This window comes from Engraulis encrasicolus, chromosome 1 (genome assembly GCF_034702125.1).
Source record: "Engraulis encrasicolus isolate BLACKSEA-1 chromosome 1, IST_EnEncr_1.0, whole genome shotgun sequence".
Classification (NCBI taxonomy): Eukaryota; Metazoa; Chordata; class Actinopteri; order Clupeiformes; family Engraulidae; genus Engraulis; species Engraulis encrasicolus.
The window spans coordinates 44597390-44617866 of NC_085857.1; the positions used below are offsets into that span (position 1 = coordinate 44597390).

At 39.5% G+C, this 20477-nt stretch overlaps 2 protein-coding genes across 2 annotated transcripts in view; both read right to left on the reverse strand.

The window, feature by feature from the left end:
* The window catches only part of LOC134452761 (NACHT, LRR and PYD domains-containing protein 12-like), an 18480-nt gene extending 5290 nt beyond the window's left edge, over positions 1-13190 (reverse strand). The window contains exons 1-6 of the mRNA XM_063203332.1: positions 12903-13190; positions 10953-12750; positions 10516-10686; positions 7002-7172; positions 3017-3190; positions 2031-2204 (exon numbers count right to left, since the gene is read on the reverse strand). Of these exons, the coding sequence (XP_063059402.1) occupies positions 2031-2204; positions 3017-3190; positions 7002-7172; positions 10516-10686; positions 10953-12750; positions 12903-13134 (2720 nt within the window). The 5' untranslated portion in view covers positions 13135-13190. The remainder of the gene's footprint in view (positions 1-2030; positions 2205-3016; positions 3191-7001; positions 7173-10515; positions 10687-10952; positions 12751-12902) is intronic.
* Positions 13172-20477, reverse strand: part of LOC134457462 (uncharacterized) — a 24465-nt gene continuing 17159 nt past the window's right edge. The window contains exons 6-8 of the mRNA XM_063209474.1: positions 15249-15362; positions 13227-13960; positions 13172-13179 (exon numbers count right to left, since the gene is read on the reverse strand). Coding sequence (XP_063065544.1) covers positions 13172-13179; positions 13227-13960; positions 15249-15362 — 856 coding nt within the window. The remainder of the gene's footprint in view (positions 13180-13226; positions 13961-15248; positions 15363-20477) is intronic.

Below are 20477 nucleotides of genomic sequence, written 5' to 3' on the forward strand. Positions count from 1 at the left end.
GATCACGGAAATACTGCAATGGAGAAAAAAAAGTTGTCAATTGGGGCTAGGGGGTGGGGGGCTTTAGAGGTGATAATTGGCTGGCCTGTCCCAGTCCCCACCCCATCCCATGACGTGTTTTCAATTCACAAGACAAAGTTCACCGCCAGCACAACTCAGAGAACACCCCTTGGTGTTAAAGTACCAGAGCAAGGGTCACAATTAAGTGTATTTTAGCCTAGGCATGAATGAGTTATGAGAGGACTAATACGGTGTTGCATACAACGGATGCAGACAAAAGCTAAATCATTTGTGGTAAGATTTCTGCCGTCTATAGTGCCGGATACGACCCTTTTCATCCAGGGACATCTTGGGTGGTAGATAACAACATAGTTGATATTTCAGACTATGTTTCCTTCATGTGAGCCACCATTGTTGTCCCTTGCTTCTCCGCTATGTCATATCACATGAAAATCCTGCTCTGCGATCCTAAATGGCTCAGTAATATCCCAGGTGAAAAACCCATATACTTAAAGTGTACTTCTTTTGACCGTACTAAGTACAAAGTGTACTATTTCCAGCGATTTAAAGTGTGCTTCATTGCACTATTAGTGCGCTTGATCACTACTAAAGCAGTACTTCAGCACACTTGCAGCACACTGAGGCTGCTAAATTGGCACCACTTTTGGACAACTTTAAGTGCACTACAAGCATACTTTTGAAAGTATGCTCCAAACATGCTTTTCATGCATTCGTATGGCATTAATAGTGTGCTTGAGTACGCTTCTATAACATTTTATTGTTACTAGAAGTACAATAAAAGTATATTAACTTCATGCTTCTTTGGACTACATTGGAACATTTTAAGTATGTAAAAAGTATATCATATGAAGCATTGTAAATATAAAACATGTATGCTTGAAGTATATTTACAGTACACTCCCAAGTACAACGAATAATATAAATGTAATACTACTTTGTACAATCCATGCTAGTTCTTAGAGCTTGTACATTACACACAGCCACATGTCACAGTAGTGATACAGTATGCATGCCTAGCACAACTGACATTTACAATCATTGCATTGTTACAGAGATTTCAGATACACATTTCACATTATTTCATTCTTGTTCCACCTTCCTACAGTTAATCAGTTGAACTGATCACGAATGGTACCCTTGATACTTTGTTTGAACAACTAGTTTCAACTTACCTCTCACCATGATATCAAGGGAAGTGTGAGTCTATATATACCAGAACATATACGTGACCATCATAATGACGGTGGGAACATGGCCATTTTTTGTGTACCACTTTAAAATGTTAAAACTCCTACAATAAATGCAGAATATAACAATGAGTAATATTTTCATGCAAACCAAAGATATTCCTTAGAGGTAAATGGATTTCTGTTTGAGAAATTTAGCTCCAAGAAGTGCATTGCATGATGGTACATGCATGATGATGCATGATGGGTAAATGCACTTTGTGTAAGCACACTTTGAATATATTTGGATGAAGCACAATCATGGTGCACTTAGAAAAAGTATACTTCCAATATGTTAAAGTGATTTACTTTAAAGCGCACTATAGAAAATCACACTTCGAAGTCACTTGGGTGAAGTATAATCAAAGTGCACTTAAAAAAAGTGCAATTGCAATATGTTATTAAAAAATACACTTTTAGTAAGTTCACTATTAGAACACTATTAGTATATTCCTCTAAATACACTTTAGCCAAACATCTTCCAAGTGTACTTCATGTATGGTTGACAAAGTGTACTTTCTTTGAGAGCAACTTAATTACATCTAATTTTAAGTACACTTTAAATAAGCATATTGTAAACATACTTTTTCTTAGCACAAAAAGTGTGAGTGCGCTTTTAACATGCTAAGTACACTTCAGTCATGCTTTTATTGTACTAAATTGAACCACTTTTTCACCTGGGGTTTCACTCCTTTGAGGTAACACACAGGGAGAGAGGGAATATTCAGTTCACACACACACACACACACACACGCACACGCACACGCGCACACACACACTTACCTGAGAGTCTCTAGTTTACAGTTAGGTTCATTCAGTCCGTCTGAGAGTTCCCCGACACCTGAGTCTCCTGGGTGGTTGTAGGTAAGATCAAGCTCCTTTAGGTAGGAGGGGTTTGATTTGAGGGCAGACGCCAGGAAAGAACAACCCTTGGGTGAGATCTGACAACCAGATAATCTGAAACAAGAGATCCAGTCTCCTAATTAGTAGGAAAAGGGTCATGTCAATGATGCCAATGCATCAAGAGTACATCTATCTAATAGTATCTATCTATCTATCTATCTATCTATCTATCTATCTATCTATCTATCTATCTATCTATCTATCTATCTATCTATCTATCTATCTATCTATCTATCTATCTATCTATCTATCTATCTATCTATCTATCTATCTATCTATCTATAACCAGGCGAATAATCAATGCTCTCCTCCATTATCTACTGTGAGTGAAGAACCCTGAGCATGGCACCCACTCATCACACTGCTCCCCTGCTCCGCCTGTCACATTGTCCCCCTTTTCACAAGTACGATGTGTTGAGTGGGAAATTGTCAAATAGTTATTTAGCTGCTCGTATCATGGACCAGCTAGTTTGGTCCTCTATGAGTAGTAAAATGTCTTTACAGATCATAATGTCTATTTTCCTCAATTTAATCTTGTGTTCATATGTTTAAATGTAAGGCTATAAATGGAAAGCTTTGAGTGACAAACATTTGTATGTGCCAATTTATTGTGACATGTTACTGGCGTTACTTGGATGTGTGCGTTCTCTCAACTACCAAGTGATATTACCAGTAGACACTGACAGCATGTTCTGTCAATTTTCCTGAAATATCAACTACTCTTCATCTCTGGAGTTCTTAAACATAAACAATACATAATAGACACTACTTTCAAAATGAGTAAGCTCATTTGTTTATGTGCGCTTATGTTGTTTGTACATGAAAGCCTTAATTTGATAACATGGTACAAAGGTCACACTACTCACCTGAGTGTCTCGAGTTTGCATTGTGGATGTCTCAGTCCCACACAGAGCAGCTCCACTCCTCCGTCCTGCAGGTCGTTGTCACTCATGTCCAGTTCTCGCAGAGGGGAAGATGGCCGCTGCAGCACTGATGCCATCATGTCACAGCTGGCTTTGGAGAGGTCACACCGGTTGAGCCTTTTTCAAAGGAAAGAGGAATGTGATTACCTTCAGCACCAAAATACAGTTCATATCACACTCTTATTCCTTCCCAAATTGAATGACCAGTTTTTGCAAGTAACCTGTGTTTGTCACCTTAGATTACTAGAGTTAAACACCTATTTGTGATTCAGAGTGTTGGCCTGTACTCTGGAGCTCAGCTTTAAATCTTCATACTGACACTGCTATCAGGTTACCCACTGAATGATGTCTCAAGTAGGATGCATCTAATGTACCAAAGGGATGGTCTCTACATGAGACTGAATGGCCTCCTAGGACCAGTGACTAGGTACCAGAGATTCTGGTGGTAAAACAAAAGCGAGCACCAATTTAACCAATTTCAACCTACCTTACACAAAAAAATTGTTTGTCTGACATTAGGATTTCATAATAAAAAGTTATGCATCTATACACTGCATTATAACATAGCGCACACACAGTCTCTTTGCTTCATGTGCTGATTTACAGTGAAGCATTACTATTGTACAATTAAATAGTCTTGGGTAGCATTGGTTAAATAGCTAAGCCAGGAATCTTCATGTTGGGCAGACATGTTGGATGCTCTTGTGTTTCTGGTGGTACAGATGGTCCCCATACAATACTCTCGAGTTGACGAGGCAATGACGTGTTAAGGGTACATAACGTGCCTAGTTGCAGTGTACCCAAACAACCACCAGGTGGCTAGGGAGCCCTCGCTATACGGTTTACCAACCAGAGGCCCACTGGTGGCAGAAGGAATGCCACATAGCAGAGACTAATTGGTAAGGCAATGACCACTTACCTTAATGTGTGCAGCTTACAGTGATGACTAGACAGTCCCCTACAGATGAATTCAACTCCAGAATCCCCCAAGACATTGTTACTCAGGTCCATCTCCAGCAGCGGGTTTTCTGACTGCAGAGCATTGGCCACAAACTCACAGGATTTATCAGTGAGCTGACAACCAGAGAGTCTGTAAAGTAATAAAAGGCTCAGTAAGTCCAGAACATAACTTTTCTTCAACAGTTGACATAATGACACATTTTGACCCATTGTCTTTAGATATCTTTGTCGTTTTATCTGCTGTTAAGGACGGGTTGAAAAATAATTTAATCAATTTTTAAAAATCAACATGTGATGGAGGAGGTCATTAACAAATTCAAGTTCAACACAGACTATTCAATTCATTCTTTCAATGCATTAAAATATATTCCAGGGAATCATGTGAACTGACATGGAATGACTAAGGTGCTGTTTCCACATAGCAGGATAATTTTTTAGCAGGGTATTTTTTTCTCCTGTTTAGGTGTAGACACAACATGTGGATAAAAATAAATCCTCCATTGTAACAAATGCATTTCAGCGGAAACGGAAAGGACAAAACCAATGTAACGGGGAAAAAAATCCACATATAAAAATATCCTGCTACGTGGAAACAGGTCCTCAGAGACAGCAAAATAGACACATGCAGCAATTTTGTAAATACCTGTAGATTTTTAAGATATCAGGTTTCAATTCATCTTCAGATCATTGACTAGCATGTGATTCTATTCCGTCATGAAGTAGATATTTGGAAATATTTCACAAATGAGTTAATGGTACGGCCCACTTCACACAAAATTGGCTGCTTGTGGGCCCTGAACCAAAATGAGTCAGACACCCTGCCTTAGAACATTAGTCTATTTCTGTTTCAGCATGTTGCCTTGTACTCTGTTCATGTTTACATACTCATATAGTGATACTGCTGCTAAGAGGCTACCCACTGGCGGATGTCTCTTGCCAAGTAGAATGCACCTAATGTACCAAAGGACTGGTCTAGAGACAGCAAGACCAAGCACATCTCTTGCAGCCTTCAAGAAGCAAGTAAAGACACTCCTCTTTCCTGAGTATCTAACTAGACTATTTTATGAGCTGACCAAGCCCCAGGCCAGACTCTTGACATGGTTTGTGTGTGTGTGTGTGTGTGTGTGTGTGTGTGTGTGTGTGTGTGTGTGTGTGTGTGTGTGTGTGTGTGTGTGTGTGTGTGTGTGTGTGTGTGTGTGTGTGTGTGTGTGTGTGTGTGTGCGCACATAAAGAAATAAAAAGAACTAACTCTTCTTTGCATTTGTACTTGTTGTTCTGTATATTTCCTGTGCACTATGAATTTGCTAGTGATGTTGGGTATGATTATGTCCTCTTTCGAAAGTCACTTTGGTTATAAAGCATCTGTAATGTAATGTAATGTCTCTCCCCCTCACATAAAGCTGACTGAAAACCACTGACTGACAGATATTCTGGTGTTCAAACAAAAGAAAATAGATTGGAGAAGAAGGACTACTTGTTGGAAAATACATTGGCCATGGTATAGTATGGGGATGGAGTCTAAGGAAACAGTTCACATGACCAGTGGATGCGACGCCATGAAGTATAAAAAATGTGACTCCCATGTCACTCCGGATTTGAACTGAATTGTGGGTGTGAGCGGGAACTGAGAGTTTCGGCTCCAATCCAAAGAGCATGCCCGCTTGTCAATGTTCAGTTTGTAGCCAAATGAACTACAGCTGTCAGTCAATGTTAATTGTGATGGATAATTAATGACAGCTAATTCACCCTGTCCTGTGACCTGTTCCAAACTCCACCCCTGGCGGTAGGGGCATTGCACTTCATCATGCCGCCAGTACTGACAGTAGTAGAAGAAAGTGACCCCCAAGGACAGCCATGCCGTACGACACACTTATGACATGAGTGAATAGTCTTCTCTCTATCGTCCTTGATTGAAAAAAAGATGAACACCAACTTAATAATTATGCCATGCTTTATTTTGACCAGTTCTGACATTAAAATTTCTTTAAAAAGTTATGTAACTATGGACTGCATTATAACATAGTGCACACAGTCTATTTGTTTCATGCACTGATTTACAGTGAAGCATAACATTTAACATGGCATTTGGTTAAATGGCTAAGCTGGGAATCTCCATCTACAACCTCCGAACGTTTGGTCAACAAATGATAATGTGTGAAACTAATGCATGTTGTCTAGAACAGTGGTTCTTAACCTTTTTTCATACAGCACCAACTTATCTGTGCTGTGCCCAAGACAAGCCACACACCCCAACCCAAACTTCTACATGTGTATATATACTAAAAAAATATTAATGATTCTTGCTTGAGACATTAATCACTTTTGAGACATTAATCAATACTTTAATCATTTAAAGTGGGGACCAAAACATGCTTTAATTTGGAGGCTGATTTGGCCTAATTCTAATATTCCCAAGCAGAATTTTAGGCACAACCTCAACATAAAATTCCATGGACCCCTGCTATCTCTGGCGCACCCCCAGGGGCCACTGGTCTAGAAATAACAATGCTGCCTTCCCATGTGATGGAAAATAAGTTGTGTGCTTACTGTGTGTGTCTACTGGATATAAGAGGTCAAACACATCATCCTACTTTGGGCAGACATGTTGGATGTCCATGTGCTTCTGGTGGCAGCAGAAATGCCACATAGCAGAGACTTATGGGTAAGAACATGTCCACCTACCTCAGGGGTGGGGTAACTATGGCTGGAGGGATGTTTATGGCCTTTTTATCCGAACCCCGATTTTATTTTAATGTTATGCAGATTCACATGAAATATGACATTTTGGAAAGGAATCTTAAAAATTATATTTGTAATAGTGTTCCGTATGGTACTGTATGGTCTGTTTTAAAGTGAAGGGGGAAATCCTGGTTTGTGTTCATAGTATGGGCCTTGGAGAACTTTTATGGCCCTTGGAGGAATTTAAGGTGGCCCGTCGAATGAAAAAGTTTCCCCATCCATGACATACCTTAATGTCTGCAGCTTACAGTAAGGACTAGACAGTCCCTTACAGATGAATTCAACTCCTGAATCTCCCAAGGCATTGTTACTCAGGTCCATCTCCAGCAGGGTGTTTGCTGATTGCAGAGCATTGGCCACAGACTCACAGGATTTATCAGTGAGATGACAACCAGATAGTCTGTAAAGTAATAAACGACTCAGTAAGTCCAGAACATAACAGCACAAATCAGTTTTTTTCTTCAACGATTAACATAATCATTTTATATTCCTTGTCTTTAGCTATCTTTGTTGTGTTATCTGCTGTTAAGGATGAGACGAAAATAATCAAATCCATTTCAAAAAGCAACATACCGAAGGCCTTCAACTTCATGTTCAGGATTCCTCCATGTGGTGAGTAATTGCTCCTGTGCTGGGCTTTCATGTGGGCTGTTGTCCAAGTCCAGCCTTGTTGCAGCAGAGGGGTTTGACATGAGAGTGACAGCCAGCCAAACACAACCATCAGCTGAGATATAGTTAGGGGAGATCCTGAAAGACACATAACAGCAGAAAGAGAGACATTATGACTCATATCCACACTGCCTTTTTCTTCTCCATGTTCATGTACAGTATGCAGCAACTTCATGCTATTGTTCTACACTCCCACAGGGATATTAGTGTCGTACCAACTATGTTTCAGTTCAGAAGCCATTCTCATAGAACTATGACATGAAGGTAATTAATAGGCTATATTCATCACAGACCTATAACAACTTGACTGTATTCACTTAAATTCTTTCAATGCATTAAATGTGTAAAAAAAATACAGTATGCTATATTCAGGGATCATGCCAGGAACATTCTGACAAGTTTTTTTTTATGAATTCGACCAAACACCATCACTCAGGACAATTCAATCTGCCACAACATATGAATATTGATACCGCATGTGATATGTGATATCCTCAAAAATACTTTTAGAAGAGTGGAAAAGGGAAGAAAACCCCACACCTTAATGTCTGCAGTTTGCAGTTGCTGTGGTGTAATGCTGTATATAGAAGCTGGACTCCATGCACACTCATGTTATTATCAGCCAGATCCGGCTTTGTCAGGGAGACACAGGACTGCAGGGCAGAGGCCAGAGCTTTGTAGGATTCATCCGACAGCTGACAGCCAACTAGTCTACAAGGAGAAAGAAACGTGTAATTTCATCATGCAGAAAATAAAGCAAACATTATACTTAAATTTAGAACAATAAAATGATTATGATATTTCCTACATCTTCCTTAGTTACTGTTTTGTGTTATTTCTTCTTTATTGAACCATCAATGCAATGCAACTTAAACTTGTGCCAGTCCCTCCAGTTTTTTGTGATTTCGCGTTCACATGAATTCTCATCTAGTCATCATAATGCCGCATATTCTTGTGATGCCACATATTTCCTACTATAGGTATGTATACATGCGCACTTCTGATCCGATTAGAATAGGGACATTTTTCTGATCCGATTAGGAATTCCCTTGTATACGGCCTGATCTGACTAGATTTCTTTGATCAGAATTCTAATCGGACTAGAAGAGGTGGTGTAGTCCGATCAGATGGTCCATGTATACACTCTATTCCACTTGGTTGTTTGTGACGCCATCGTGTCATATATTTTAACAAATGAAGCTAACGTAATCATTTTATATTCCTTGTCTTTAGATATCTTTGTTGTGTCATCTGCTGTAAAGGACGAGATGAAAAATAATCTTATTCATTAAAAAAAAACACACATACCGAAGGCCTTCAACCACATGTTCAGGATTCCTCCATGTGGAAAGTAATAGTTCCTGTGCAGGGCTTTCGGGTGGGCTGTTGTCCAAATCCAGCCTTGTTGCAGTGGAGGGGTTTAACATCAGAGTGAAAGCCAGCCAAACACAACCATCCCCTGAGATATAGTTAGGGGAGATCCTGAAAGAGACATAACACAAAAAGAGACATTATGACTCACATCCACACTGCCCTTTTTCTTCTCCATGTTCATGTACAGTATGCAGCAGCTTCATGCTATTGTTCTACACTCACACAGGGATATTAGTGTCATACAAACTATGTTTTAGTTCAGAAGCCATTCCCATACAACTATGGCACAAAGGTAATTAACACATACAACACAGAAATGTAACAACTTGACTGTATTTATTTCATTTCTGTCAATGCATACAATACAGTACATCTGTAAATACAGCATCTGCTGTATTCAGGGATCATGCAGGAACCATTCTGACAGTTTGTTCAGTTTTTCCACTTAACGCAATTCAGTGTGCCACAACATATTTAGGAAAATTGATACCGCATGTGATATGGAACATCCTTAAAAACACTTTTAAAAGACTGGAAAAGGAACAAAACCCCACACCTCGGGGGGCGCTGTGGCACAGCGCGCTGAGCCCCCCACACTTGGGCGTGCATGCCCATGGGGACCCCGGTTCGAGTCCGGATGGGGTCATTTCCCAACCCTACCCCATCTCTCTCCACACTCACTTCCTGTCGCACTTTCACTGTCCTATCGAAATAAAGGCCCAAAAAGCCCATAAAAATATATTTTTTTAAAAATTGGAAAAAAAACCACACCTCAACGTTGTTCAATGTGGTGTAATGCTGTATATAGAAGCTGGACGCCATGTGCACCACCATCAAATTCTAAGTATTCATTATGACTGGGATTCGTACATGAAATTGTGGATCTTCTCCATGTCCAACATGTTCAATTGCCAGAAACCAATTACTTTTACCAGCTTTGAAAAAAATTGAAGTCTTGGGCTGCTTTCCTGTTAAGATTCAGGGTCAAAATAGACCAATGTTGTATGTTATCTGAAGAGGTGTTTCCATGAGATAGATTTAGAGTAAAGATTAACGAGGCTGACTAAATCTGAATCTGAAAGCCAGCACATGTTAGTCCATGGTAGGACCTATTACCTGTGGAACTACCATATAAGTCATGAAATGCAAGTGTCATGGTCTATTCATACATTTGATGGTATTCATATTTAAAGAAAGCCAACAAAAGGGCAAAACATTACTTGAAGCCTGAAGCAACTGGTATAGTACAGTGCAGAACGTTTTGTGACATTAATTTGTTTAAGTATAACTCCAGACAATTTCAACATGCAGTTGTAATGCTCCCACTACCCTGGACTTGTCAGTACCTGAGCTTTTTTTTCCCTTTTCTTCAGCCTTTTCCGATATCCTGGTTATTGTAATGAGGTCTGGTGTTTGTTTAAATAATAAAAAAAAAAACATCTTGATTTATTCCCAAAAACATCCAAAAGGTTATGCAACATCAGCAGACAACTAGCTTTTGGGAAAATAATTGGAGTAGGCCTATGTTAAGATTGTTTTAAATGCAAACAAAATCTGCCCCCATTTAAGTAGCTCAGATTTCGGAAAAAGCTGAGCCGGAAAAATGCAGAATCAACGGTTACTGCCAAGTCAAGGGTCCTTACAGATGTATATCTGGTTAACAACAATAGCGAATCCAGTCACTTGCCAGCGTTACTGACCTCAATGTCTCCAGTTTACAGTGTGGACTCTGAAGAGCAGACAGTAACTTCTGTAATGAATTCTGCACATGAGTCTGACTCAGGTCCAGCTCTCTTAAGGGAGAGTTTGCAGACTGCAGAGCTGAGACCACAGTCTCACAGGATGCCTCTGTTAGCTTCCAGCCAGAAAGTCTAGAACACAATGAAAGTCAATAAGGCAGTGCAATTTGGAACATGTAATATGCCATTCAGTACTCATATTTTTTATATCATCTTTTTTTAAATGTACTCTCCTCTGATAGGACCAAGATGTGTGACTACAAAAACTGCCAAATTCAAATGAGATTGCAAATCACAGTGTATATTTACTTAGATTATATTACATACATAATAATGGCTATGGAAACAGGTCTGAACTTCAAATGGACAAATGAATTCAATTATACAGATGAACTCACACAGCTTTTCTGCAGCATCGTATAACTGGGACTAGTCTCCTGATACCCTCTGGAGAGGATTTGTATTTTCTTATATCAAACTCATCCATCACCCCATCAGACATCAGAAGCTTATGTGCCAAGGCAGAACAGTGAGCCAGTGAAAGCTGTTTGACTGATCCCTTCTCTGCCTTGAGGTAAGCGTGTATTTCATCATGGACAGACGTGTCATGCATTTCAACCAGGCAGTGGAAGAGATTGATGCACCTCTCAGGGGAGATGTTTGGTCTCTGCATCACCTTCAGGTTCTTGATTGTTTTATTCACACTCTCTGGGCTGCTGTGGGTATGAGTCAAGAGGCCAAGCAGGAGCCCATGATTTGACGGCAGGGAAATTCCATGAAGGAAACGAACAAACAAATCAAGATGTCCATTCTTGCTTTCCAAAGCTTTGTTCACTGCACTCTTCAACAGCTCATCAAGTGGTGTTTTTGCTATTCTGGCATTTCTTTTCACAAACTGTCCCAAGACCTCCACATTCTTATTAAGATAAGATGAGAACACATGCAAAGCAGCCAGAAACTCTTGGATGCTCAGGTGGACAAAGCAGTAAACATTCTGGTGTTCAAACACACATTCCTCCCTGAAAATCTCAGAGCACATGCCAGAGTACACTGATGCTTCACTGACATCAATGCCACACTGTCTCAGGTCTTCTTCATAGAACATGAGGTTGCCATTCTCCAGGTGTGTGAACGCCAGTTCCGCCAGTTTCAGAATGACACTCTTGTGGGACTCTAGAAGGCTCTGTCTATCTGCTTCAGTTTCCTCTTGATACTTCTGGTGCTTCCTGGTGGTCTGGATTAGCAGGAAGTGTATGAACATCTCTGTCAGAGTTTTAGGGGCTTCCCTCCCATCTTCTTCTTCCAGTATCTGCTGAAGGACAGTGGCGGCGATCCAACAGAAGACTGGCATGTGGCACATAATGAAGAGGCTTCTAGATGCTTTAATGTGTGTGATGAGTCTGTCGGCTAGACTGTAGTCACTGATCCTCTTCCTGAAGTACTCTTCCTTCTGTGGGTCACTGAATCCTCGTACTTCTGTCACCAGATCCACACACTGGGAAGGGACCTGACTGGCTGCTGCTGGTCTGGAGGTTATCCAGATTCGAGCCGAGGGAAGCAGGGCTCCTTGAATGAGGCTTGTCATCAGCACATCCACGGGTGACAGTTCTGTTACATCTGACAACTGCTGGTTCTTTTGAAAATTCAGTGGAAGTCGACTCTCATCCAGACCATCAAAGATGAATATGATGTTGCAATCTTTGTACTCACTATTTTCCAACTCACTAAGCTCAGAGTGGAAGTCAAGCAGGAGCCTATGAAGACTGTATTGAGCATCTTTGACCAAGTTCAGCTCACGAAATGGAAGCACAAACATGAAATCCACATCCTGATTATCATTCTCTTCTGCCCAGTCAAGGATGAATTTCTGTACTGACACTGTTTTTCCGATGCCAGCAATCCCTTTGGTCATGACAGTCCTGGTGCATTTATCCTGTCCTGTTAATGGCTTGAAGATGTCATTACAGTTGATGGCTGTGTCGTCTGTAGTTTGTGGTCTGGATGCTGCTTCTACCTGCCAAACTTCATGTTCGTTATTCACGTCTTCACTTTCTCCCTCAGTGATGTAGAGCTCTGTGTAGATCTTGTTCAGGAGTGTTTGTGTCCCTGTTCTTATGATGCCTTCAGATATACTCTCAAACCTTCTCTTCATTTTGGATTTATGGTTCATCCGTACACTATTCAGGTCACAGTTACCTTATGGTATAAAACAAAGTTTAATGTTAGTTTAAGCTTGAAAATAATACATGGCCTTATATTCTTAATTGAAATTCTTAATTGTAATTGTATTGATGTCAGTTTATTAGTGTACATATATAATTATTTTTAATAAATATATTACAACTCACCTGCTAGTCTTGCCCTTTTAGCTGGAGCATGGTCAGTCAGCATATGGTTGCTGCCTGCTGTGTGCTGAACTAAAGAAGGCTGTGGAGAAGACTGTGCTGCATGCTTGTGTGGGTTTACTGGACCCTTCCCCATCTCTGAGCATGGATATTGAGGATATTGTGCAATTACTTCAGGAGGCCAAAGAGAAGACTGTGCCATACTCTTGTGCGGATGTAGAGGATCCTGCCTCATCTCTGAGTGTGGATATGGAGGATATTGTGTAATGACTTCAGGAGGCTGCAGAGAGGACTGTGTTGTGATCTTGTGAGGGTGTAAAGGATCACGTCCCATCTCTGAGTGTGGATATGGAGGATATTGTGTAATGACTTCAGGAGGCTGCAGAGAGGACTGTGCCGCAGGCAAATACGGATTTAGACGATCCTGTCCTATCTCTAAGTATAGAGGATGCTGCTGCAGGTATGTATGTTGGTATGGAGACAGGTGTGGCAATGATGGAGGTCTGAAGAGATGACGTTCCTGCGTTCCATTGTGGTGGTAAAGGGAAGGAGCTTGCATGGTTGCAGATGGGTTTACAGTGGGTTGTGTCATGGTTGCAGAATGGTATAGCGCATGTTGTGCCATGGTTGCAGAAAGGTGTGCAGAAGGTTGCGTTAGGATTTCATTACGATTCACAGTAGGTTGTACCATGGTTGCAGATGGGTTTGCAGTAGGTTGTACAGCGGCTCCAGAGAGGTATAGGTTAGGGGGCGCAGTATACGCAGAGGAGTATACATTGGGTTGCAAAATGCTTGTGTATGGAAGAGTTTGTGCTATAGGCCAATGTGAATGTAGGAAGGGTTGTGCCATGGTTGTGTCGGTATTGATAAGAGGTTGTGTTCTGCATGTTGTTCTGCACTGGGGACAGCTGTTGTCTCCTGATGGACCAGACTGGCTCCAGTAGTTGCTGATGCACTGCCTGTAGAAACTGTGCCCACAGGTGGTGATGACTGGGGAACTCAGGGGCTGCTCACATATACCACACCTGGACAGCTCGCGGTTGAGACCATTTCTGAACCCACTGCAAAGGAAACAATCATCATGTATATCAATATATCAATTTTAACTGAATCATACAATTAAAGCAAGCTAATAACAAGGTTTTAAAATAATTTTTCGGCTTCTAAATTCTTATATGCTGTTTATTCATTGGAAGGAGATAACGTTCTGAATCTGAGGAAGACTGCAAGGTCGTCACCACCTGCCAATGAATAAATTAACAGTAGAAAGATCATAAAAGAAGAAAAAACCAAAAGGAGTGTTTCTAAATAAATAACCCTCTAAAATGTGCATACAAGAACAAGGACAAAAGTTCAGAAAACACACCACACTGATTACAAAAAAACACAATAATTAATATGCAGTGTTTTCTGAACTTTCATTTTTGATCAGGTTTCCTACCTCACACCTCTACCTGTATTACTGAAAGTTTGTGCACAAGGACTTTTTTTTAACTTTGTGCCTTCAAAGAAATCTCCTGAAAGTTCAAAAGCTCCCTGTTACCATCCTGGGTCCTCATGTACTAAGAACTGCAAAAAAGTGTGGAAGTGAAAATCCAGAAAGTTGCTCACGGACAAAAAAAAATCCAGATGTACCAATAAGTGCGTAACAAGGTTCTGCCATGAAATCTTACGAACATGCACAACCCAAATCTGACCTGCCTCCTCCCTTAAATATTCTATGTGAATATGCTAATTGTTATAAACAAGCCCATTCATGTGCTCTCATTGGTTGAAAGAATGGTGAAAAGAAAGGGGGAAAGCGGGAAGCGTTTTTTGTTAATGCGGGATGACTGCATTGCTTCGGAGGTGGCCACAATTGTCATGGGCGTAATTTTATATAGGGACATTTGTGACATCTCCGTACCAAAATTTGAGGAAGGCAAAATAGTCCCTACCAACATTTGTCATTTTATTTTAATTCCATCAAATTATTAAATTAAATTATTAATTTATTCACCTGTTTTTGAACTCCAAAGTCCAATTTCAGTTACTCTATTCCCTTTTGTTTTTAGAAGTTTCCGTAAGTATTCATGTCAAAAAAATATCCGAACTGCTGACTAAATTGGCTGCGCAGTATCCTACATTTCGTTTTAGTTGCTTCCTGGTTGTGCAAGGTGAATGAAATCACGTTTTGTGAAGACAAACTTGTGAAGACTGTTCGTTGAATGTTTTAATAACATTAGGACTACTATCAATCATGTCTCCAATATAAATACTATATGTAAATGATACATAACCTTGATGTTAACTCTCATATGGAGGTTTGTGTATCAGTGTATCTCCGTAGGTCAGCTACTGTTATCTCACCTTGGTTCAGACTGTAAGGATGCACTGCTGAAGTGTAGGGGCTGCAGCATGGACTTATCACTCTTCATCGACACACAGCTGGGCATTGGAGACACTGGCCTGGGATTCCCTGGCCTGCAACACAGAGTGAGTTACAGTAGCTGCTCACACACACCACACCTGGATTGATACTGGGTTAGACTGTTCCTGAACCCACTATACAATCATCATCAATCAACATCAATTTTAACTGCATTGTACAATTAAAGACAAGCTGATAACATGGTAAACTATAAACAGGTTCCGGAAGAAACCTTTGGTGGATCTTCAATTTGTCACTTTGGAAGAAACTCTAAAATAGTGTTTCTCAATGACAGCTCTATATTCCCCAGGGGCATTGAGCACAAGACAGCTGAAAGGGAGAGGGGGGCACTATTATTATTATTATTATTATTATTATTATTATTATTATTATTATTATTATTATTATTATTATCACTGTTGGGAAAGTCACTCAAAAACTGTAATGCACTTCTAATTACATTTTACTGACATTTTAAAGTAATGTGTTACATTATAACATTACTTTTTTTTTTAAGTAAGGCATTACACCACTTTTGCTTTACTTTTAGTTACACTGGCCAAAATGACTGGAAAAAAGGATTTGGCAATCTACAGTGCAAATCTAGGTGACTTTCACCTGCCATCCACAAATCGTTTTGGAAGCTTGCAGACTGAAAACCAACATTTTCAGGAATTGTGTCTTACCCACATACAATACCTAACATTGATTCACCAATACAATGGTTAGTCCTTTCCCTTTGTACCATACCTTACCATGCACACCAGCGCCTGTTCACTACCAGCCTCTTCAACTCTGTAGCATAAGGTAAGCGTACCCATTAAGCCCACCAAAATCTACATTTCTTTATTTTACAATCATCTTCACATAATTTTTTTGTGAAATATTTTGTTAAATAGTAAGATTTACCTCTCTTCTCAATGTTTGTCACTGAGTTGATGGATATTTCAAAGTACAATATGAAGATTTTTTACGAGAAAAATGAAAAGTCTGAATTGGTACCAGTGTTAATTTTGTCAGCTTTTTTTTGATTTAGTCGTAGTCTTAGTCACAATGACGAAAATCAATTTTAGTCTTAGTCATATTTTAGTCATTGCCTTCCCAATTTAGTCTTAGTCTTAGTCTAAATGACGAAAATCAATTTTAGTCTTAGTCAATTTTTAGTCATTTTCGTCATTTTAGTCAACACTGTACATTACAGAACTTCTCCACACACTTTTAACATATATCATTGACTGTACAGAAAAAACCTTCTCCGCACACTGTTTCTCTTTTTAACATAATCACACTGTACAGAATAAAACTTCTTCACACACTGGTTCTCTTTTTCTCTATTTTATTTAAGACCAGTGTTAATTTCGTCAGCTTTTTAAAATTTAGTCTTAGTCTTAGTCACAATGACGAAAATCAATTTTAGTCTTAGTCATATTTTAGTCATTGCCTTCCCAATTTAGTCTTAGTCTTAGTCTAAATGACGAAAATCAAAAAAGGGCATTGACAAAATATTTTAGTCATAGTCATGGTTGACGAAATTAACACTGATTGGTACCATTTAAGCCCACTTGTGTTCCAAATAAGCTCATATAGTTATTTCTCTATCAAAATACCTGGTGAGGTGTGTGAATTGAGTTTAAACAGTGGAGCCTACATGGCATAAATGGTTTCAGACCAAAAATGTAAGATTTGCTAAAAAAAATAGTGCATAAAACCTAATTAAATATTACGGCATCTTTTACTTCATATACTTCATAAAATTCTTCATCCAAACAGAGAAATGTATTTTTTCTTATTGATTATTGTTAGTTCATTACATTACGCCTTTTAAACCAACAACTTGGGATTGTACAGCACTTTTTATGTCCCTCAAAGGCATTTTTCATAAGCATGCATGCAAACTTGCATGCATTTCAATGGGGTGTACCATTTAAGCCCACCTTGTACCCATTAAGCCCACCTATACAAAAAGCTATTTGATGGAAATAATCAACTCCACAAAAAATGTCATGATGCATTTTTTTAAAGACCAATGCCAAACAAACTGGAATATGCTTAGAATTCATACCTAACCACCTTAAGTCTTACGGTAGAGTAAGATAAAGATGGTGTGTGGTTGTATGAAGAAAATATCGGCGTGTGCTCGCTCATAAAACACATCTTTCCATTTGAAGGGAAATGCTATAATTTAGTAAAACACTGCATGTATATATATAAAAATCATTACATTTACCTCTTAGTTTACTAAATATGAAAGTATTTTCAAAACATTTGACTTAAACTAGCTGATATTCTATGATTTCTGACATGTCCCAAAACAGCAAAGTTTTGAGGCAACTTCTTGTCAGTAGTCCTGAGACTGGATTCACTTGGACGGGAATAACTCGACGATAAAAAATGTGATTTGTTTGCAATAAAAAACATTTTGTCAGTTACTAAACCCTTTAATTGGATAAGGAGATGAACAACAAAATTCACCTTTTCCCTTTCTTTAAATTGACCTCAAAGTTGAAAGTGGGCTTAAAGGGTACATGGGCTTAATGGGTACGCTTACCTTAGGCCTACTGCATTTACACATTTGGTATATTCCTACACTAGGGCTGTCAACGAATATTCGACCGAATTTGAGTTCGAATAGTGCTAGAAAACACGAATTTGAATGTGGAAATTAATAAGTGTAGCCCAACTGGATGGCAGAACAAAATATTTAACCTCCAGTTTTGTCTTTATCATGTATGCCTACTTTTCAGCTATATTGACATTTGTAGCAGCATTTCTATGAAGTTGTTAACTGGGGTGCTGTTCGTTGTTCATGGTCTTCCTGAATAACGCACAACGCTGGTTTGGTTAATGGAGTAGCCTTGAGCAGATTGTTTTAACGTTTGAGTTCTTATTGCTGTTGCCCACTCATATGCACGGAATAAAAGTGAGCCTTTTTTTGGCACCGTCTGCTATAAACGCTGGCTTCAAGGCGACAAGAGGCAGTCACAAATTGTTTGTATTGTGCACGAGACCAATGCAGGCGGCATCATGCAGTTTAGCAAATCAGCGGAATTAACCGTAGCCCAAGCGAGTTAGCCTACAGTCTAGATTTTAGATGGAGAACTTGGGTGACTGTGTGTATTCTAAGCATTCATCTTGTGGCTGGAGAGTGTCTCTAAACATTAGTTTCGGCTGGTTTGTTGGCATCAGGCCAACAATTAATTGAAAATAGTGGGCATATGCCCATCTTGAGAATGTGCCATCTTCATCTGCTTCGGTCATCCTGTCAGCCTGCCATTTGAAGTTCAATGTTCTGCGTGGAACTTTAAAATCTCTGCGCGGACGTATCAAATGAAAAAGCTGATCTCGCAGTGATCCGCGAAGATTGTATAAAGAAAACAAAATACCCACACAAAATGTAGGTGAAAAAAGGCATTGTAATGTGCGCGTTACTTGCATTGTAACAAGGATATATTACCGATTTTTCCCCCCTGTAATCTGTTACATTACTGCGTTGCTCAAAAAAGTAATGCATTAGTTAATTAGTTACTTTTGTAACGCGTTACTCCCAACACTGATTATTATTATTATTATTCTGTAGTGTTTTCATGATCTGTTGGGTGGGTTATTTTTGCATGCTTATGGCGAGGTTAAGGGCCGTTAGCATGCTTATGATGAGGATAGGAAGGCATTCCTTCAAAAAAGGTTGAGAACCACTGCTCTAAGATGTGATACAAGAACGAGGATGAATGTTCAGACACATCACACCGATTAAGGATCTTTTCCTTTTTTAATTCTCAGAGTTCGCTCCAAGAAATATGAAAGAAAAAGGTAAACTTATCAGTGTGCCATCTTTTTTTTTAACTATTATTCTTGATCAAGTTTACTTTTGGATGACATTGTAGTACTGAAGAAGACTTACTTGGACTTTCTGTCTACAAGCATATCACCTAAAAGTACCTCACATACGTTTAAGGTACCTTCACAGTGGCAATCTTATTTTTTACAGTATTTGATTTGTGCTTGAATATTGTAACACGTCATCATCTATTCAATCATTGTCTTTTGTTAACACAAAAAGTATACAGAGTAGCCTACAAATAAAATTGCATGTGAACTAGATGTAAATGACACATAACCTTGATGTTAACTTTCATATCGTCGGCTGTCTCAGCTGCATCACCCTGTCTTTCCGCCAAGGTCATTGGTCCATCACAACAGTCACCAGAGTCAAAAATCAGTATGCAAAGTCAAACACTGCCTATGTGAAAATGAATGACTGGGGACGTAGCTATTGGGAGGAGTATTTGCCTGTAAGCCTAGGGCCCTCCTGTAGGTGGCAGGGGTAGGGGTCCTATTATGACCTTGGCAGGTGGTATGTGGGCCCCATCTAATCACCCTGTGGCCCAGTGCACAATTGTTCTGCCAATGTAAATGACTTGGCTGACTTAGCCATTTTTGATGCAAGCAACTTGACATGAGCAAGAAGAAGCAGTCTATTTATTTACATAATTTATTACATCATTCGTTTTTTCTCTCTCTCTCTCTGTTTTTCACTTCAAAGACAATGACCATGTGTCAAGAATTCATCTTCATGTATCACTGTCTGAGTAGCCATGTTGTTATTATACTATGGCTGTAGTCTATGTGAAGGGATTAAAACATCTTGCTACATCAATTATCAAGCTATTTGTCTGCTGTACTTACAGGTTTACAGACTGTTTCTTCAGCCTATGGCTTTATATGACAATGTCTCAATTTGTACATTTGTTCAGATACTCCATTTGTTTGACATTTCACACTTTTGGGTTTAATACTCTTTTGTAACACATTACTGTACGCATATAGAATTTGAGATACCACATATTCAACGGGACAGTGGTCCTATACCATGTTCTGAATGCCTCAGTCATGGTGGGGAAGTGGGTGGGGCACAGTTCTATGATCAGGTTACCAGTGGCGCTTTTAGGGTGAATGGTATTGGTAGGCAACAGCCTGTGAAGTACTATGGTTGTTGGGGGCATGCTCGCCCAAGAAAATTTTAGATAAAAACGCTCTTAAATAGTGCATTTTTGGCATGCTGTGGCGATCAAGGGGCACTGAAAATGACAACCGCAAACTTCCTTTATTACTCCGTGATTGACGGCTGTCATGAGCGAAGGGCAGCCTACAGTCTGAAAATATGCACAGTT